The 15,066-nt window shown below is 40.3% G+C and overlaps 1 protein-coding gene across 1 annotated transcript in view; it reads right to left on the minus strand.

Annotated features, from left to right (window-relative positions):
* LOC127509926 (sphingosine kinase 1) overlaps window positions 1-11,494 on the minus strand; it is a 28,624-nt gene extending 17,130 nt beyond the window's left edge. The window contains exon 1 of the mRNA XM_051889296.1: window positions 10,891-11,494. Coding sequence (XP_051745256.1) covers window positions 10,891-11,344 — 454 coding nt within the window. The 5' untranslated portion in view covers window positions 11,345-11,494. The remainder of the gene's footprint in view (window positions 1-10,890) is intronic.
* Between the last annotated feature and the right edge of the window lie 3,572 nt (window positions 11,495-15,066).

The following is a 15,066-nucleotide window of genomic DNA, read 5'->3' on the forward strand; positions in this document are numbered from 1 at the left end:
CAGTGAGATGATAAAGCCTTTAGTCACACTGTGAACACAGAAGCGAGTCAGCAGCTCCATTCACTGTGTATGTTGCATGTTCTTAGTGTGTTCTTACGTGTCCTTGTGTGATGAATCTCTTTGTGTGTCTGTTTGACCACTGCATGCCGATCATTCATTCATCATTCAATGGCTATAAACGACTTTCTTTAGAGAGAACGAGTGCCAGAGTTATAGAAGAATGAAGCAAGAAAGCCATTCTTTGTGTTCAAGTCATGCTGACCTTGTTGTAGATAAAGGTAAAATATCCATCATCCATCTACATCTAAAAACTCCTGAAAACGCATTCATCATGAAATACTGCCTTCTGAAAACTGCAAAATGCAGGAGAGCTTAAACGCTGCTGAGTGTTAGAGATTTCAGCACATCATTATCACTGTGATGCTTGACTGACACTGATAATTAAAGCCTCAGGACCAGAGACACGGAGACCTCAGCTCGTTAATCAAATCAAAATTTGAATATTAATTATGTGGGATATAATTAAGCAATCTTGTGGAATAGATGCATGTGACGTTTGTGTAAGTTTATGTGTGTGTGTTTAATACATCATTATAAAATGGATAGTTCCGGCCCTTGATTCTGATTGGTTGAGCCGTGTTCGAAGCCATTGTAAAATTCACAAAAACATACAGCTGACTGCATTACGTAAGTATCACTGCTCCACTGAATGTGTATGTTGCTGCGTCTGTCTTAGTCTGTCGAGTGAACGGGTGTATTACCTGCATTCAAATTTAGCATTTTCCTTCAGGTCAGTCCTATGTTCATAATAAAAAATCTGTTTGAATGTCCACTGCGATCTTGTCCTTTTAACATTTAATGGGTTTTCCTGTGCCCTGCTGACACTGATAGCGCTAGTCAAAGCATTTGCGTCTTGTTCCGTGTTCACAACAAGTTTCAACATAAAAGTCTTTGCGACTGAGTGACTCGGTCATAAAGACAATCTTTGCCGCCATCTTATGGCGTAATAAATATAACTTCTGTTGCTGTTCGCGGTTAGAGACTATTTTTTTCCAGTGGAAGGAAGGCTTTTAATGATTTTACTTCATGAAAGTTGCATTGATACATATTTTTTGGCTTTAATATTTGTATTGTGTGGTAACCATTTTATAAAAGCAATAAGCCCCATGAAGCCGTGGTTTACAGTGAATTTATAACAGCTAAGGGGGTTTTAGGCACTCCGCTCCACATTGTGCCGAACAATGCCCCTTAGCTGTTATAAATTCACTGTAAACCACGGCTTCACGAGGCTTATTGCTTTATTAAGCTGCATCAAATCAATGTGTCAGCAAAAAAAGCACCATAAAAACACTAAAAAATAGCCCTTATGACTGATTGTACTCTAAAATAAAATAAAAATTAATTAATTAAAAAATGTAAATAAAATAATTTTAAATATAAAATATAAATAATTTAATAAACACTTTTAAAAAATAAACAAAACAATAATAATGAATCACTGACAGTCACAATACACAGATCTGGATTGAGATCTGGGGAATTTGGAGGCCAAGAAAACACCTCAAACTCGTTGTTGTGCTCCTCAAACCATTCATGAACCATTTTTGCTTTGTGGCAGGGTGCATTATCCTGCTGAAAGAGGCCACAGACACCAGCCTTGGCCGTCCATGACCCTGTCGCCGGTTGACCACTGTTCCTTCCTTGGAGCACTTTTGATAGATACTGACCACTGCAGACCGGGAACACCCCACAAGAGCTGCAGTTTTGGAGATGCTCTGACCCAGTCGTCTAGCCATCACAATTTGGCTCTTGTCAAACTCGCTCAAATCCTTACGCTTGCCCATTTTTCCTGCTTCTACCACATCAACTTTGAGGACGAAATGTTCACTTGCTGCATAATATATCCCACCCACTAACTGGTGCCGTGATGAAGAGATAATCAGTGTTATTCACTTCACCTGTCAGTGCTCATAATGTTATACCTGATCGGTGTATATATATCTGTATCTTCTGTTAGAGTGATTTTACCACATTTAAGCAGGTTTTAAACACTCATTATATCACATATAAAAATATTCCTCCTGCATTACAGCAGTAGAGTGGTGGAATGTGTTCTGGCCAAGGGGCTCATGGGTATCTGATCAGAAGCGGCCTGACAGCATCATGCCACACAGCCGAAAAGTCAAGGGGTCAAGGGGCACAGAGATGAAACACTAGAGGACCCTTCAGGCTTTCACAGAAGAAGATATAGATCCACACACACAAAGTGCATCTGTGCCATGGGAATACCATGAGAGTCAGGCTTCAGTATTCAGTATGTCTCTCTCTTGCTACAGAAACTGCATCTAATTCAGCGTACGTTTAGTGAGTTCAGCGCTAATGAAAACTCTCCTGAGTTCTGCATGAATGTAAATTATTAGAGGCTCCATCTGAGTTCCTTCTGAAATTACTGAATGTGAACAGCCTTGGAAACAGAATATACAGTTCTGCTCATGGATATCTAGGATACTTGTTATTGTTACATGAGGTTTCTGTTTTACCTGTGTTAGTTTGTTTCCTTTGTTCCTGTTCATTAGTTGTCATGGTTTCTAGAATGTTCTCATAGAGACTTACTGTTTAATTGATTTGATCCACCTGCTTCTTGCTTAGCTCTTGTGTTACTGTGTATTTATTTATAACCCTCAGTTTGAGTCATTCTTTATCTGTTCTCATTTGCTTGGAGCCGGGCGACGACCGGATCTAAATCCACCAGCATCTGCAGTCCACCCAGCCCTTTGCTGAACCCACCATGGATCAAGAAACCACAGCCTGAAGACATGTCCGTCCTTGAGTCAATGCCCACTGCTAAGTCTGACCAGGTGTATGAGCAGGTTCCAATGTCCTTCCCAGTGGGATTGTTAGTGGAGCTGGATGATGAAGAGTGTCCTACCCATCCTCCAGCCTTGGAGATCTGTATTCCCCACCCTAGATTAATGGACTCCAAGTTCCTCCTGTTCCCAAGCCCTTCCTCCTCCGCTGGTTCTGTTTGGCCTCCAGTTGTCTTCGTCTCCACCGGTCCCACCCAGCTTCTAAGTCTCCTCGTCTCTGTCGGTCCCATCCAGCATCCAAGTCTCCTCATCGTCGCTGGTTGGAAAATGCTGCCTTCGGGGGACACATTTCAAGGTAGGAAGGCATCAAGGCACGTCCGAATCCAATGTTAGCTTCACTTCCTGTCTCCTGAGATACCTTCATTTGATAGATTTTTAAAGGCAGCATAGATGTATCCTTCACTGCCTTTGATATCCCACAATCCTGTGCATTCCATTCTGAGACAGTTGAACTAGAAAAATAAAGATGGTGTCCGAAAGTTGCGTTTGCTGGTCAGTTTGTCTATAAATGTATGTTTTTGACCACCGTTTTCCACTTTTGATGTCATTTCTAGCGACAATTACTACTGTAGTAATTAAATATTTGTTTAGTTCTCACCAAAGCTTGTGCTATTTTGTTGTAGATCATTAAACTGTTATGGTGCCTCGGAAGTCTGTCAGACAAGTCATTACCTGATAAGACAGTGAGGCAACAAGTCAGCTGCCAAGGTTTTCGGATGCAGCCAAAGTGTCCTTCCTCACCCGGCTCCAAGTCTCCTTCATCACCCAACACCAAATATCCTTTGTCACTGATGGACCTCCCAGCCTCCCACTCCCTCCTCCTCTATCGACTTCATCCAGTTCCTTGGCCCTATCTTTACTGGCTTCCTTCAGCCCCTCGGCTCTTCCTTCAGTGGCTCCGCCCAGCTGCTCAGATCCACCATTGGCTTCCAGGTCGTCAACTCCGGCTTGGTGTGAGGATCCTCCCTCGATCCTCCGACTCTGCCTTGGTCAGTCACTGCTCTGCCTCCACCACAGACTTCCGAACCTCTGGCTGTACCTCGTCTCCCCACCTCTTCAGCTTCTCCTCAGTCCTCACTCCCACTGGCTTTGCCTCAGTCCTCTGGCACCCTGGTTCCACCTTGGCCGCTCATCACCGTGGCTCTGCCTTGGCCTCCTTGTCCTCCGATGTTGCTTGGTCTTTCCTTCCTTCGGACTCTGCCTGGGTCTCCACCTCTCCCAGCTTCACCTCTGTTGTTCAGTTCATGACTCCACCCTGGCTCCTCCCTCCTTCGGTTCCGCCGTGGGTCATCCTCCTCCTGGCCTTGATCAGGGTCGTCCCATGGTCTCTTCCTCCACCTACTCCCCCCAAATGGATTCTTCCTCCAGCACCCCCATGGACCTATACTTTTGTTTAGCCCTCCTTCCCACCCACAGAATTTTTGCAACCCTCCCTCCAGTCATTCTTTGTCTGTTCTCATGGCTGTATAGACCTTATGCGCCAGAGAAACAAGCATGCAGCCATCTTTAGATTTTTGTGTTTGAACTTCAGTTTTTGTGGTAGCTCAGTATATTTCTATGGTATACCTGTTGAAGAGTAATTAGCTGGTGAAGTGGATTTACTTATTGTAGAGTTAATGAAAGTTATCATGAGCATTGTTATGTTTGAAGCTGATGTCATAACAAATGTCAAGGAAAATTTTAAAATGAGTGGTTCATTCATAAATCCGTAAGATCTTACCTTCATACTGTGGAAATACAAACCGGAGGACAGGACACAACGAGCGCAATGCTGAAAATGAGCGGGACTACATAAGGTCTATAGTTTGGTTGTATTTCTCTTGCGTGCTTCTGTTTTCCTGTGCTCTAGTGTATAAGTTAAGTTAATAAACGTGACTGCTGTGATTAGATCCTGCCTCCATTCTTCCTTTTTGAGAGTTATTAGGTGCCTTAAAGTATCTGTCAAAGGTTTGATGTCAGTAACCCTGCAAACTTTGACGAATCCATTTTTTTTCATCCTCAAAGATGTTTGTGTATCAATCCAGTACCTCATAAACATGACTGTTTCCACACAGACAGATGAAAAAAAATAAAACTACAGGAAGTTGCATAAAATCGTCCATTCAGATTAGAGATCAGCAGATCATATTTCCAGTTTAGTGTGCAATATGGATCAGACAGTTAGTGAACATATTGTGGGCGGAGGATGGAAAATGGATCACAAAGAACTAAATATTGATTGTTTTAGGTGCAAAAAATATAAGTGGACCTAAAATGATTAAATAATGTACAATATGACCTATTTGAAATTATCCATTAATGCCATCCACTGAATACTGTAAACTTCTAGTACACCAATACAGAAAACAGCACAACCCAAACCCTCCCTCTATGAAAATAGATCTAGATACTGTTTACACTGTCGTCATCTTTTTGCTTTAAGCATCAAGAAAGATTCTCACGAGAGTGTCTCGGGGCATCTCAGCTTTCAGAAAGAAGAATGAATCACGTTTCACTGTTATTTTCTGGTTTATAATACAGAGCTGGACATCTTCACATGTGACAGTTCTGTGCCATACATGAGAGATGCTCATTTAAAATACATGTATTCTGATAAATAGTGTATTATCATCTGCTCAGGATCACACATGCTGAAACTAGCTCATCAATTAAACATATGAATGCAGAGTGACTGAGCCAGTGAGTAGTAATGCCATGCTGTGCCCGCAGCAGACATACACTGAACCTGCCACTATCTGAGAGCTTCAAACTGATGAGTGTCCTTTACTCCTTTACTGGATATTCAGATAGCCTCTAATGTGTCAGCTTAATGTTCAGTCTCTATAATGCTGACAGCAATCGCCTAGGAAGCATAAATATATATATATATATATATATATATATATATATATATATATATATATATCTCACCAAGGCTGCATTTACTTAATCAAAAATACAGTATATCAGTATATATGTTGAGACATTATTACAATTTAAAATAGCTGTTTCCTACGTGAATATATTATAATGTTATTTATTCCTGTGATCAAAGCTGCATGTGTGTATAAATTTTAAACCTCACAACATTGGCAAATCTATCATCCTGAAAAGTAAGTTTTGTAAAAGCAAGTACTAATAAAAGTAATTTCGCAATTGTGTTTGGTGCTGGAACTTAGGAACTTATATTTACATATTACTTTTTCAATAATTATTTATAATATCTAGAATGCTCAGACGCTATCACTATCTTTTCTTCTTCTTCCACACAGGAAGTCTATGGCAGCCCATAGAACTACTTGCGGGAAAGTTATGAAATTTGGCACACAGATAGAGGGCAGTCTGAACTGTCACCATAGCAAATTTGGAGTCTCTAACTCAATCCCTCTAGCGCCTCCACCTGTCCAAATTTGCACTTATATTTATGCTAATAACTTTAGAACCGTAAGGGCTAGAAACGTAAGGGCTGATTCCTTGGTTCAAGATGATTCGATTGCACCCTATGATGTCATTTTCCATCATGAAAATTTTTCTGCCATTTTGAATTTTCCAAAAAACATACTTTTTCAAACTCCTCCTAGGCCGTTGCTCCGATTTTCATGAAAATTGAACCTGATCATCTTCAGACTATGTCTGCAAAAAGTTGCGGAATTCAAGTCGATTTGTTAAACCGTTTTCGAATAACTCACAAAAATTTTTACATAGCGCTTGCGAAAATATATGTAAGGCTGTATCTCCACAACGCTTTATCGTATTCAGACCAAACTTGGTATGTCATCACAAGCATGACCTGAGGTTACTTGCTATATTTCGGCACAGCACCACCTTATGAATGTTTTGTCCTTAAATCATAAAAGTGGTCTTGTTAGATTCTGGGCATCATGCCGAGTCAAATGATATTGTCCCATAATGGCCAGTTTGGCCGTTGGCCATTTTGAATTTTGTAGTAAAATGCTGTATTTTACGAACGCATGAACATATTATTACGAAACTTGGTGTGGGTCATCGGCACAATGCCCTGAAGGAGTCTGAGAAGTTCAGGCCAGCACCACCTAGTGGTTAAAAAATGAATGTGAAAAAAATTACTTACATGCTTATAACTTTTGATGTGGTTGACTTATTTTCACAGGAATCATCTCCTTCGAAACGGTTAGTCTGATCGAGACAACCATAGTAGGAGAATGAGAAACATAGGCCGTTGACTAAGCGCTAATGGCCAAATTTCAAAATTTTGATACTAAGTGGCAAAAAAATGCATTCAAAGTCAGGGGTTGGGTTTAATTTTTTATGCTTATACATATAAATGTCTATAATTATTAGATTACTATTAGATACTATTAGATATTTTCACCAAATTTGACACGCTTATGTATGGGGGCACTCTGAGGACATACTAAAAAAGTGGTGGGACTGTAATTGAACAAAACATGAAATTGGCTCTAACTACAGTACTGTTGGTCTGATTGACAAAAATTGACATGCAGTGTCTTTGTCTCAGTTGCTATCATAGTCCATTATGACATTGTTGGTCTGCTGCTAGCTTCCTTGTTTGGCCCCTTAATTGCTGCTTGCAGCTATATTTTTTGCTTTCATTTGTATAAATTCCTCTGGATCTCGCTGGAGGGCGCTCTCACTTTTGCTCTCGCTCTTACCTGATTGTTACTCTCTTTGTTACTTGCCATGATCTTTTCTGTGTGTCTCTCTCTTTGATCATTATTGCTCATGTGTTAGTTCTGGTGTTAAGCTTTAGTGAAAATGCTGTTAAATCAAGTTTCATTCTAACAGAGTGCTGTTAATCATTGCGGGAGCTGTATGTCCTGAACTTTAATGTCCCACATACATGTTTGTAAACCTTGTGTGAAGCTGTAGGGGGTGAGTGCCTTATTTGTTTTTGTAGGCCCCTTGGCCACCACCTTTTTCTCCTGTTTTTTTTAATAGATAAGTTACGTTGCTGTATTTTGGTTTCTTTATTTTGATGCACAGGGAATTTAGTTTCATTAATGGGAAGTTAGAGTGTTGTTTGTTTATTATTTTGGCATTTGCTCACCCCTGATCATTTGCTTCAGTTCTTTTGTTCATTTATCTTATGATTCTGCTAGTACTCTCCAACTGCTGCCGCCAAAACGATTGATCAAAAGATCAACTAAGAAAATAAAAATGAGTACTTTAACAGCCATTCCGTGTTGTGTCATTTATGTTGCGGTCCGGACCTAGACCGGGGCCGTAACAATGCATTGTTATGAATTCTTTGATGTTAATCCTCGTGTTTGCCACGAGGAGTTATTTGATTTGGCTAATTCTTTTCATTCCTGTGCACAATGAGGACAAACAATCCTTTTACCGATGTGTTCACTAGAATTCTGAGTTACTGTGGTAACCTAGAATTTTCAATGGAACAACCTCATCATTCAAAACTTCCTGATTCTAGAAGCCCAGATGTGTCTCTTCCTGATCAGATATCAGCTGGAGTATCAGTGACTGACTCTCGCGTGTGTATTTCAGCTTTTTATAGCAGAAACCGAGAAGCTCTCACGATCTGACAAACTTGCAGGAAAAGTCTGTCCTATTTTTTACGTGTTCAAAGATTTAAGCAGTTGAATTGTTAATGCATGACATAATTGCAGTGTCTATTGCCTAAATATTGTGAGAACATTTTTTTTCAACATGCACGAAACAGCTAGATATTGTCTACAGAAAATATAAGTGGTATTTGCACAAGCAAAACTTAACGGCATGATGCTCTGGGATTTTTTTTTAACCTGTTTTCTGGTCCATCAGGTGAAAATGGTGCGTCTGATCAGTTAGTAACACACTCGATTTAAGAAATCATTCAAACGCTGCAGGACAAACTTTAATACTTAGTATTAGGGATGCACCGATGTGAAAATTTTGACCGATACCAATAACCGATATGAAAGCCGGTAACCGATATATTGGCCAATAAATCTGAATCCAAATTTTTATTTAATTTTTGAAAGCCTGATTGCAAAAAAAAAAGTTTCACTATTAAAAGCCATGTCCCAAGCACACAATTATAATGTTCTCAATGTAGCCTATATGACAGACTTGCACTGTGCATGTTGCACTTTCTGTATGACTATAATCATATTTCAAGCAATTCAAAACCATAATTGTGAACAGTGCACATCTGAAGTGTCTCAGCTGAAGGAAATAATCCAATATTTATCGGCTTTAATATATCTTCTTATCAGGCCGATAACGATAACATTAAAAATGAACATATATCGGCCGATACCGATATGGTGGCCGATATATTATGCATCCCTACTTAGTATGAGCAATATGAGCAATAATAGAGATGCAAACTTTGCAAACACTATTAATAAGAGGTAAAATTTTGATAAACCCTATAAAGCCAACTTTGTGTCAAATTTGATATGCAAGTTTCTAAGGCCTCTAAATGATGAACATATCAAAACTTTGCTGAAAAACCTGTTGCACAAGATCTTCCACATGCCTTCTGTTATCTGACTGATAGTTCTTTGGCAAATAAAAGGCCTGTTTTTAGTGCAATTGTAAAAGCATCCACCTTCAGCACGTGATTCATGTGTTTTTTTTTTTTTTTTTTTGCTATGAAATACTGATTTTTATAAAGTAAACATAAAAATAACTTTTGTATAGTTAGTAATATTTCAAGATGAACTCTTACTGCACAGAAGCAACTTTGGTCTACTTGATTTTTTTATATAAATAATTTTTTAGAAAAACCATGTTAAAATGTATCATCAGGCTTTTGAGGAAGGTTTATTAGTTCATCTCTCAATCATCATTATATTGCACTGCATTATATGTTTTAAAACTACTTAATCATAAAATTAAGCAATATCATCTTACTAAGACACATTATTAGCAGATATAGAGTGACAAATGATATGCATTTTATATAAGTACTCTGCTATACTGTTATCAAGATCTCACTGATTTACTTTTTGTCCATATAAATATCAGCATCTGCATAACTGCATAAAATTAGCTTTATTTTTCCTCAAATACGAGCTCCATATCTATTCTAATACTTTAAGAGCCTTAAGATCCGATATTCGATTTTTCGAGCTGTTATTTGATATGTCAGGCTTTACAGGGTTAAACCCCCATCAGCCCCCTCGGTGTTGGACAGATGGAGATGGACATGTCCCAGATGAGACAACTCATGTCCTCTCAGCATCTCTTCACACACAGTTATTCCTGTCCATCATAAGCAAACGAAATGAATCTTACCACAACAAGACCATATATCTAGATATATCAAATGTTATTTTGGCTTAATCATTCCTGATCTAGGCACTGATCTAATAAACAGAAAAACTACAACATCAAGTTGTAGTTCTATCTACAGTAATAACTGTCACCTAGCAAGTCAGACTAGTTCAGTATGTGATCATCTAGCTGTCACATATATCTCCTGGCAAACGGCCACACCTCGTCACCACACGTTAAACATGTGAAACTTAGTGTGAATGTAAGGAAAGGCATGCCACTGTCAAATATTTAAAATAGTACTGAATGATTACCATGTTCATGTACTATTTACATGGTATAAAGCAAGTTCTAATAACTAGTATGAAAATGAACCATGGTTTTATTATAGTAAAACCATGTTTTTTGGCGTATTGATTACCATTTGTATAACCACACAAATACCATAGTTAAACTATGGTTTTTGAAGCAAAACCATGGTTAATTTGTGGTTACCATGGAAAAACTACAATAACCATATGGTTTTTTAGTTTTTATAGTAAAACCATGAACTATATGTTTACAAAAAGTATTGTGACAGTACCATACAGTGACTACACTGACGGTAACCCAATGTACAACATACTGAACGACTACCATATTTCCTTCAAAACATACCATGGTATTATCAAGATATGTGCAAAAACATTGTATTAAAGTTGTGTAGATTAAGTTTGTTGATGTTATTGTTACAAAGTTTTACCAAACGCTCTATAAAAGCCTCTTTTTTTTAGTGAAAAAGAGTTTAAACTTTGGCGTTTCGGTCTTTAATAAGTTAGTTTCTTACCGTGAGTGTTTCCCGGGCGGCGCGCGGTGTTGTTTCTGATGGCGCGCGCCCACCTTTCCGCCTCGCGCAGGTTCGCGTCCTCCTCCTCATCATTATTATCATCATCCCTATTGAGCTCGAGCCGAAAGCGACGCTCGTCCCTCTGGCGAGCCGGACCCGAAGCCATCCACCGGCGCCGGTACGGGTAGAAATACGCGCACAGATACGCGCCCTGGTCCTCGAGCTCGCCCCGGTGCGCGCGGCTTCCCAGGCAGTCGCGCAGGTCCAGGTGCTCCGATGATGCTGGTGGTGATGAAGGGGAGTTGATCCTCTGGACCGTGAGGCAGCTGTCCGACAGACTCAGCGCGTACGTGAGCCGCCCGGTGTCCGCGTCTGTAAACACCCCGTGCATGCGCGCATCCGCGGCGGGCCCGTTCCGCTGCTGCTGCTGACGCGACGCGTCCGGTTCATCCATCCCGCGACGGGACGGTGCTGCAGTGAGTGCGCGTGCAGTGCCGCGGGACGCTGTTTAAACACGTGCGCGTGTGTGTGTGCGCGCGAGAGAGAGTTCACATATATCTCTCCCTAGTGACAGAAAAGCGGCATAACATTAAAGTAACTGAGGCAAAAGGGCGTGACCGTGACAGTCTGAGGATCGGACACTCCTGAGATGTGATTTACATCAGTATAAAGTGTTGTGATTATTCAGAGAATACTGTGGCCATAAAAAACATTTAACACTTTTACCTACAAGCACAGTACTAGCCTATAAAATATCTAAAGAAAACACATTATTACCACAGTAGTACAAGCAAAAAAATATATATATAAAAGATATTTTCCAGAAACTTTCCGTTTAACTTCATAGAATGTAATGGGAATTTGGGACCAAGGTTTTTGTAATTTAAACCACTGCTGGAGAAAACAATCATTAGTGTAATTGGACATCTGACTCAAACCTCTAAATAATAGAAGACAACTTCTCCTGATTGTCTCAGATCGGCCATTTTCTAACGTTTTGTGTGAAACTGTACGATCACTCCATTATGCTTCAGGCAGGTAACATTTGTCAGCATTACATTGATTATCATTGGAAAGAAATCTGTGCATCAAAATAAGGTGGAACCTTTAGTCCGGCATAACATTACGACCACCTTCCTAATATTGTGTAACTTTTGCTGTCAAAACAGCCTTGACCTGTCAATGCATGTACTCCACTAGACCCCTGAAGGTGTGCTGTGGTATCTGCACCAAGATGTTAGCAGCAGATCCTTTAAGTCCTGTAAGTTGCGAGGTGGAGCCTCCATGGATTGGACTTGTTTGTTCAGCACATTTCACAGATGCTCGATTGGATTGAGATCTGGGGAATTTGAAGGCCAAATCAACACCTCAAACTCATTGTTGTGCTCCTCATTCCTGAACCATATTTAGTTTGTGGCAGGGCGCATTATCCTGCTGAAAAAGGCCACAGCCACCAGGGAAAACTGTTTCCTTGAAAGGTTGTACATGGTCTGCAACAATGCTTAGGTAGGTGGTACGTGTCAAAGTAACATCCACATGGATGGCAGGACCCAAGGTTTCCCAGCAGAACATTGTCAAAAGCATCACACTGCCTCTGCTGGCTTTCCTTCTTCCCATAGTGCATCCTGGTACCATGTGTTCCCCAAGTAAGTGACACACACGCACCCGGCCATCCACGTGATGTAAACGAAAACGTGATTCATCAGACCAGGCCACCTTCTTCCATTGCTCCATGGTCCAGTTCTGATGCTCACGTGCCCACTGTTGGCGCTTTCGGCGGTGGACAGGGGTCAGCATGGGCACCCTGACTGGTCTGCGGCTATCATACGCAACAAACTGTGTTGCACTGTGTATTCTGACACCTTTCCATCAGAACCATCATTAACTTCTTGAGCAGTTTGAGCTACAGAAGCTCGTCTGTTGGATCGGACCACACAAGCCAGCCTTCGCTCCCCACGTGCATCAATGAGTCTTGGCCGACCATGGCCCTGTCGCCGGTTCACCACTGTTCCTTCCTTGGACCACTTTTGATAGATACTGACCACTGCAGACCGGGAACACCCCACAAGAGCTGCAGTTTTGGTAGTGATGGGACGGTTGATACCGGGGATTCGATGCTTCAACGCAGTTTTCACACATTGTACCGATGCTTGTATTGAAATGACAATACCACGTAATTGATGATGTTTGAAGCTTCGAACGTCATGCGGTATCGGAAGATCAGGACAGCTGATTTGAAAAAATTGGCGCTTCACCTGATGCATAAAAGGAAAATGCATTTAATCATGTTTTATGGCTGGGGTCTCAGAGACCCCGAACAGAACATAAAGGTTAAACAGCTCACCCAAAGTATTTTTTCAACTTCTCACATCAATTATGATCACATCATTATATATTTTATATTATTGATCAATATGTGAATCCATTGACCAGGCTACACATTACACGAGTTGTGGTCTCATTGTCACAAATGAATTCAGATGAGATTAGATCAGATTAGATAGAACTGATCCAAGACAAGAGTGATTCCGTATGTCACGGCCTCCGACGGTTTGTTTGGTCACTTGGTTTTTCAAACCGTAGATCTGCTCCGCAATGATTTAAGGTGGGAGCGCACTGTGCGATTTTGGCCACGATTTGGTCGTCTGAGACAAATTTTGAGAATCCTAAAAGATTCCTATAATCCTAGACAAAAATCTGTAGTCTTTTATCGCTAGTTTGACATGTTCACAGACAGCCGGTTAATAACCGTCGTGATCAAATTTTACCTCTGACGAAATTCTGGCAGTGTCAGAAGATTTGGCGCGCAGTCCTGCAGTGTGACTTATACGACGAACGTCAAATTGACTTTTTCAAGACAAGTTGTGATCAGAATTAACGCTAGAGATGTCTTTGTTAGCCACCAGGTAGCTCACAGACAGCGAATGTCTATGGGTTGATGATGTAAAATTCCGGACAAGTTTTCAAGCGCGCGTCCGTTTTTAATGCGTCTTGACTGTCGTACAGTCTGACATATAGGACAGCTGAGATCCCACAGTGTGAGACAACACAGTCTGACAAGCAACAATCATAAAGGGCTATTATAAATCGCACAGTGTGCCCAGCTTTAGATATGGTGGAGAAAACAAGTCTGACCACCAGATGTCGCTAATGCGCACTGTGTTAAGAGCTTCTAGTAATGAATCATTTTTCGGCACAATTTGATGAAAGCCTCAAATGCTTCAGAAAGCCTTGGTTTCCCATCACTAAATTTGGCCCTTGTCAAACTCGCTCAAATCCTTACGCTTGCCCATTTTTCCTGCTTCTAACACATCAACTTTGAGGACAAAATGTTCACTTGCTGCCTAATATATCCCACCCACTAACAGGTGCCGTGATGAAGAGATAATCAGTGTTATTCACTTCACCTGTCAGTAGTATATATGTGTGTTTGTGTGTGTGTGTGTGTGTGTGTGTTTTTGTGACATATCAGGACACAAACTTGTATAATGACATGGGTATGACATAGGTATTACAAGGAGAGGGTGACTTACGAGGACATTACCCCATGTCCCCATTTTTCAAAAGGCTTATAAATCATACAGAATGAGTTTTTTTGAGAAAGTAAAAATGTGCACAGTTTCCTGTGATAGGTAGGTTTAGGTGTAGGGGTAGTGTAGGGCGATAGAAAATACGTTTGTAGAGTATAAAAATCATTACGCCTATGGAATGTCCCCACAATTCACAAAAACAAACGTGTGTGTATGTGTGAGAATGACTGAACACAAGATATTTTGAAGAACATGGGTAACTGAACAGTTTATGGACGCCATTGACTTCCATAGTAATGGAGGGGAAAAAATACTATAGTCAGTCAATGGGGTCCATACACTGTTCGGTTACCCATGTTCTCCTAAATATCTTCTGTTGCGTGCAGCAGAAGAAAGAAAATTCATACAGGTTTGGAACAACTTGAAGGTGAGTAAATGATGACAGAATTTTCATTTTTGGGTGAACTGTCCCTTTAAAAAATAACCCTTGGTTTTTATCAGTTACATGTAGCTGCAGTTATAATAGTAAAATGTAGCCCTAAATGCAAAACGCATTTTTAGGATTATACATCTAAATAATATAATTAAAATTTATTTGCAGTAATGTAATTTTGTATAATTGTTAAATGGTCAATTAATTTTTTAT

This window comes from Ctenopharyngodon idella, chromosome 3, assembly GCF_019924925.1.
Source record: "Ctenopharyngodon idella isolate HZGC_01 chromosome 3, HZGC01, whole genome shotgun sequence".
In the NCBI taxonomy this organism is placed as follows: Eukaryota; Metazoa; Chordata; class Actinopteri; order Cypriniformes; family Xenocyprididae; genus Ctenopharyngodon; species Ctenopharyngodon idella.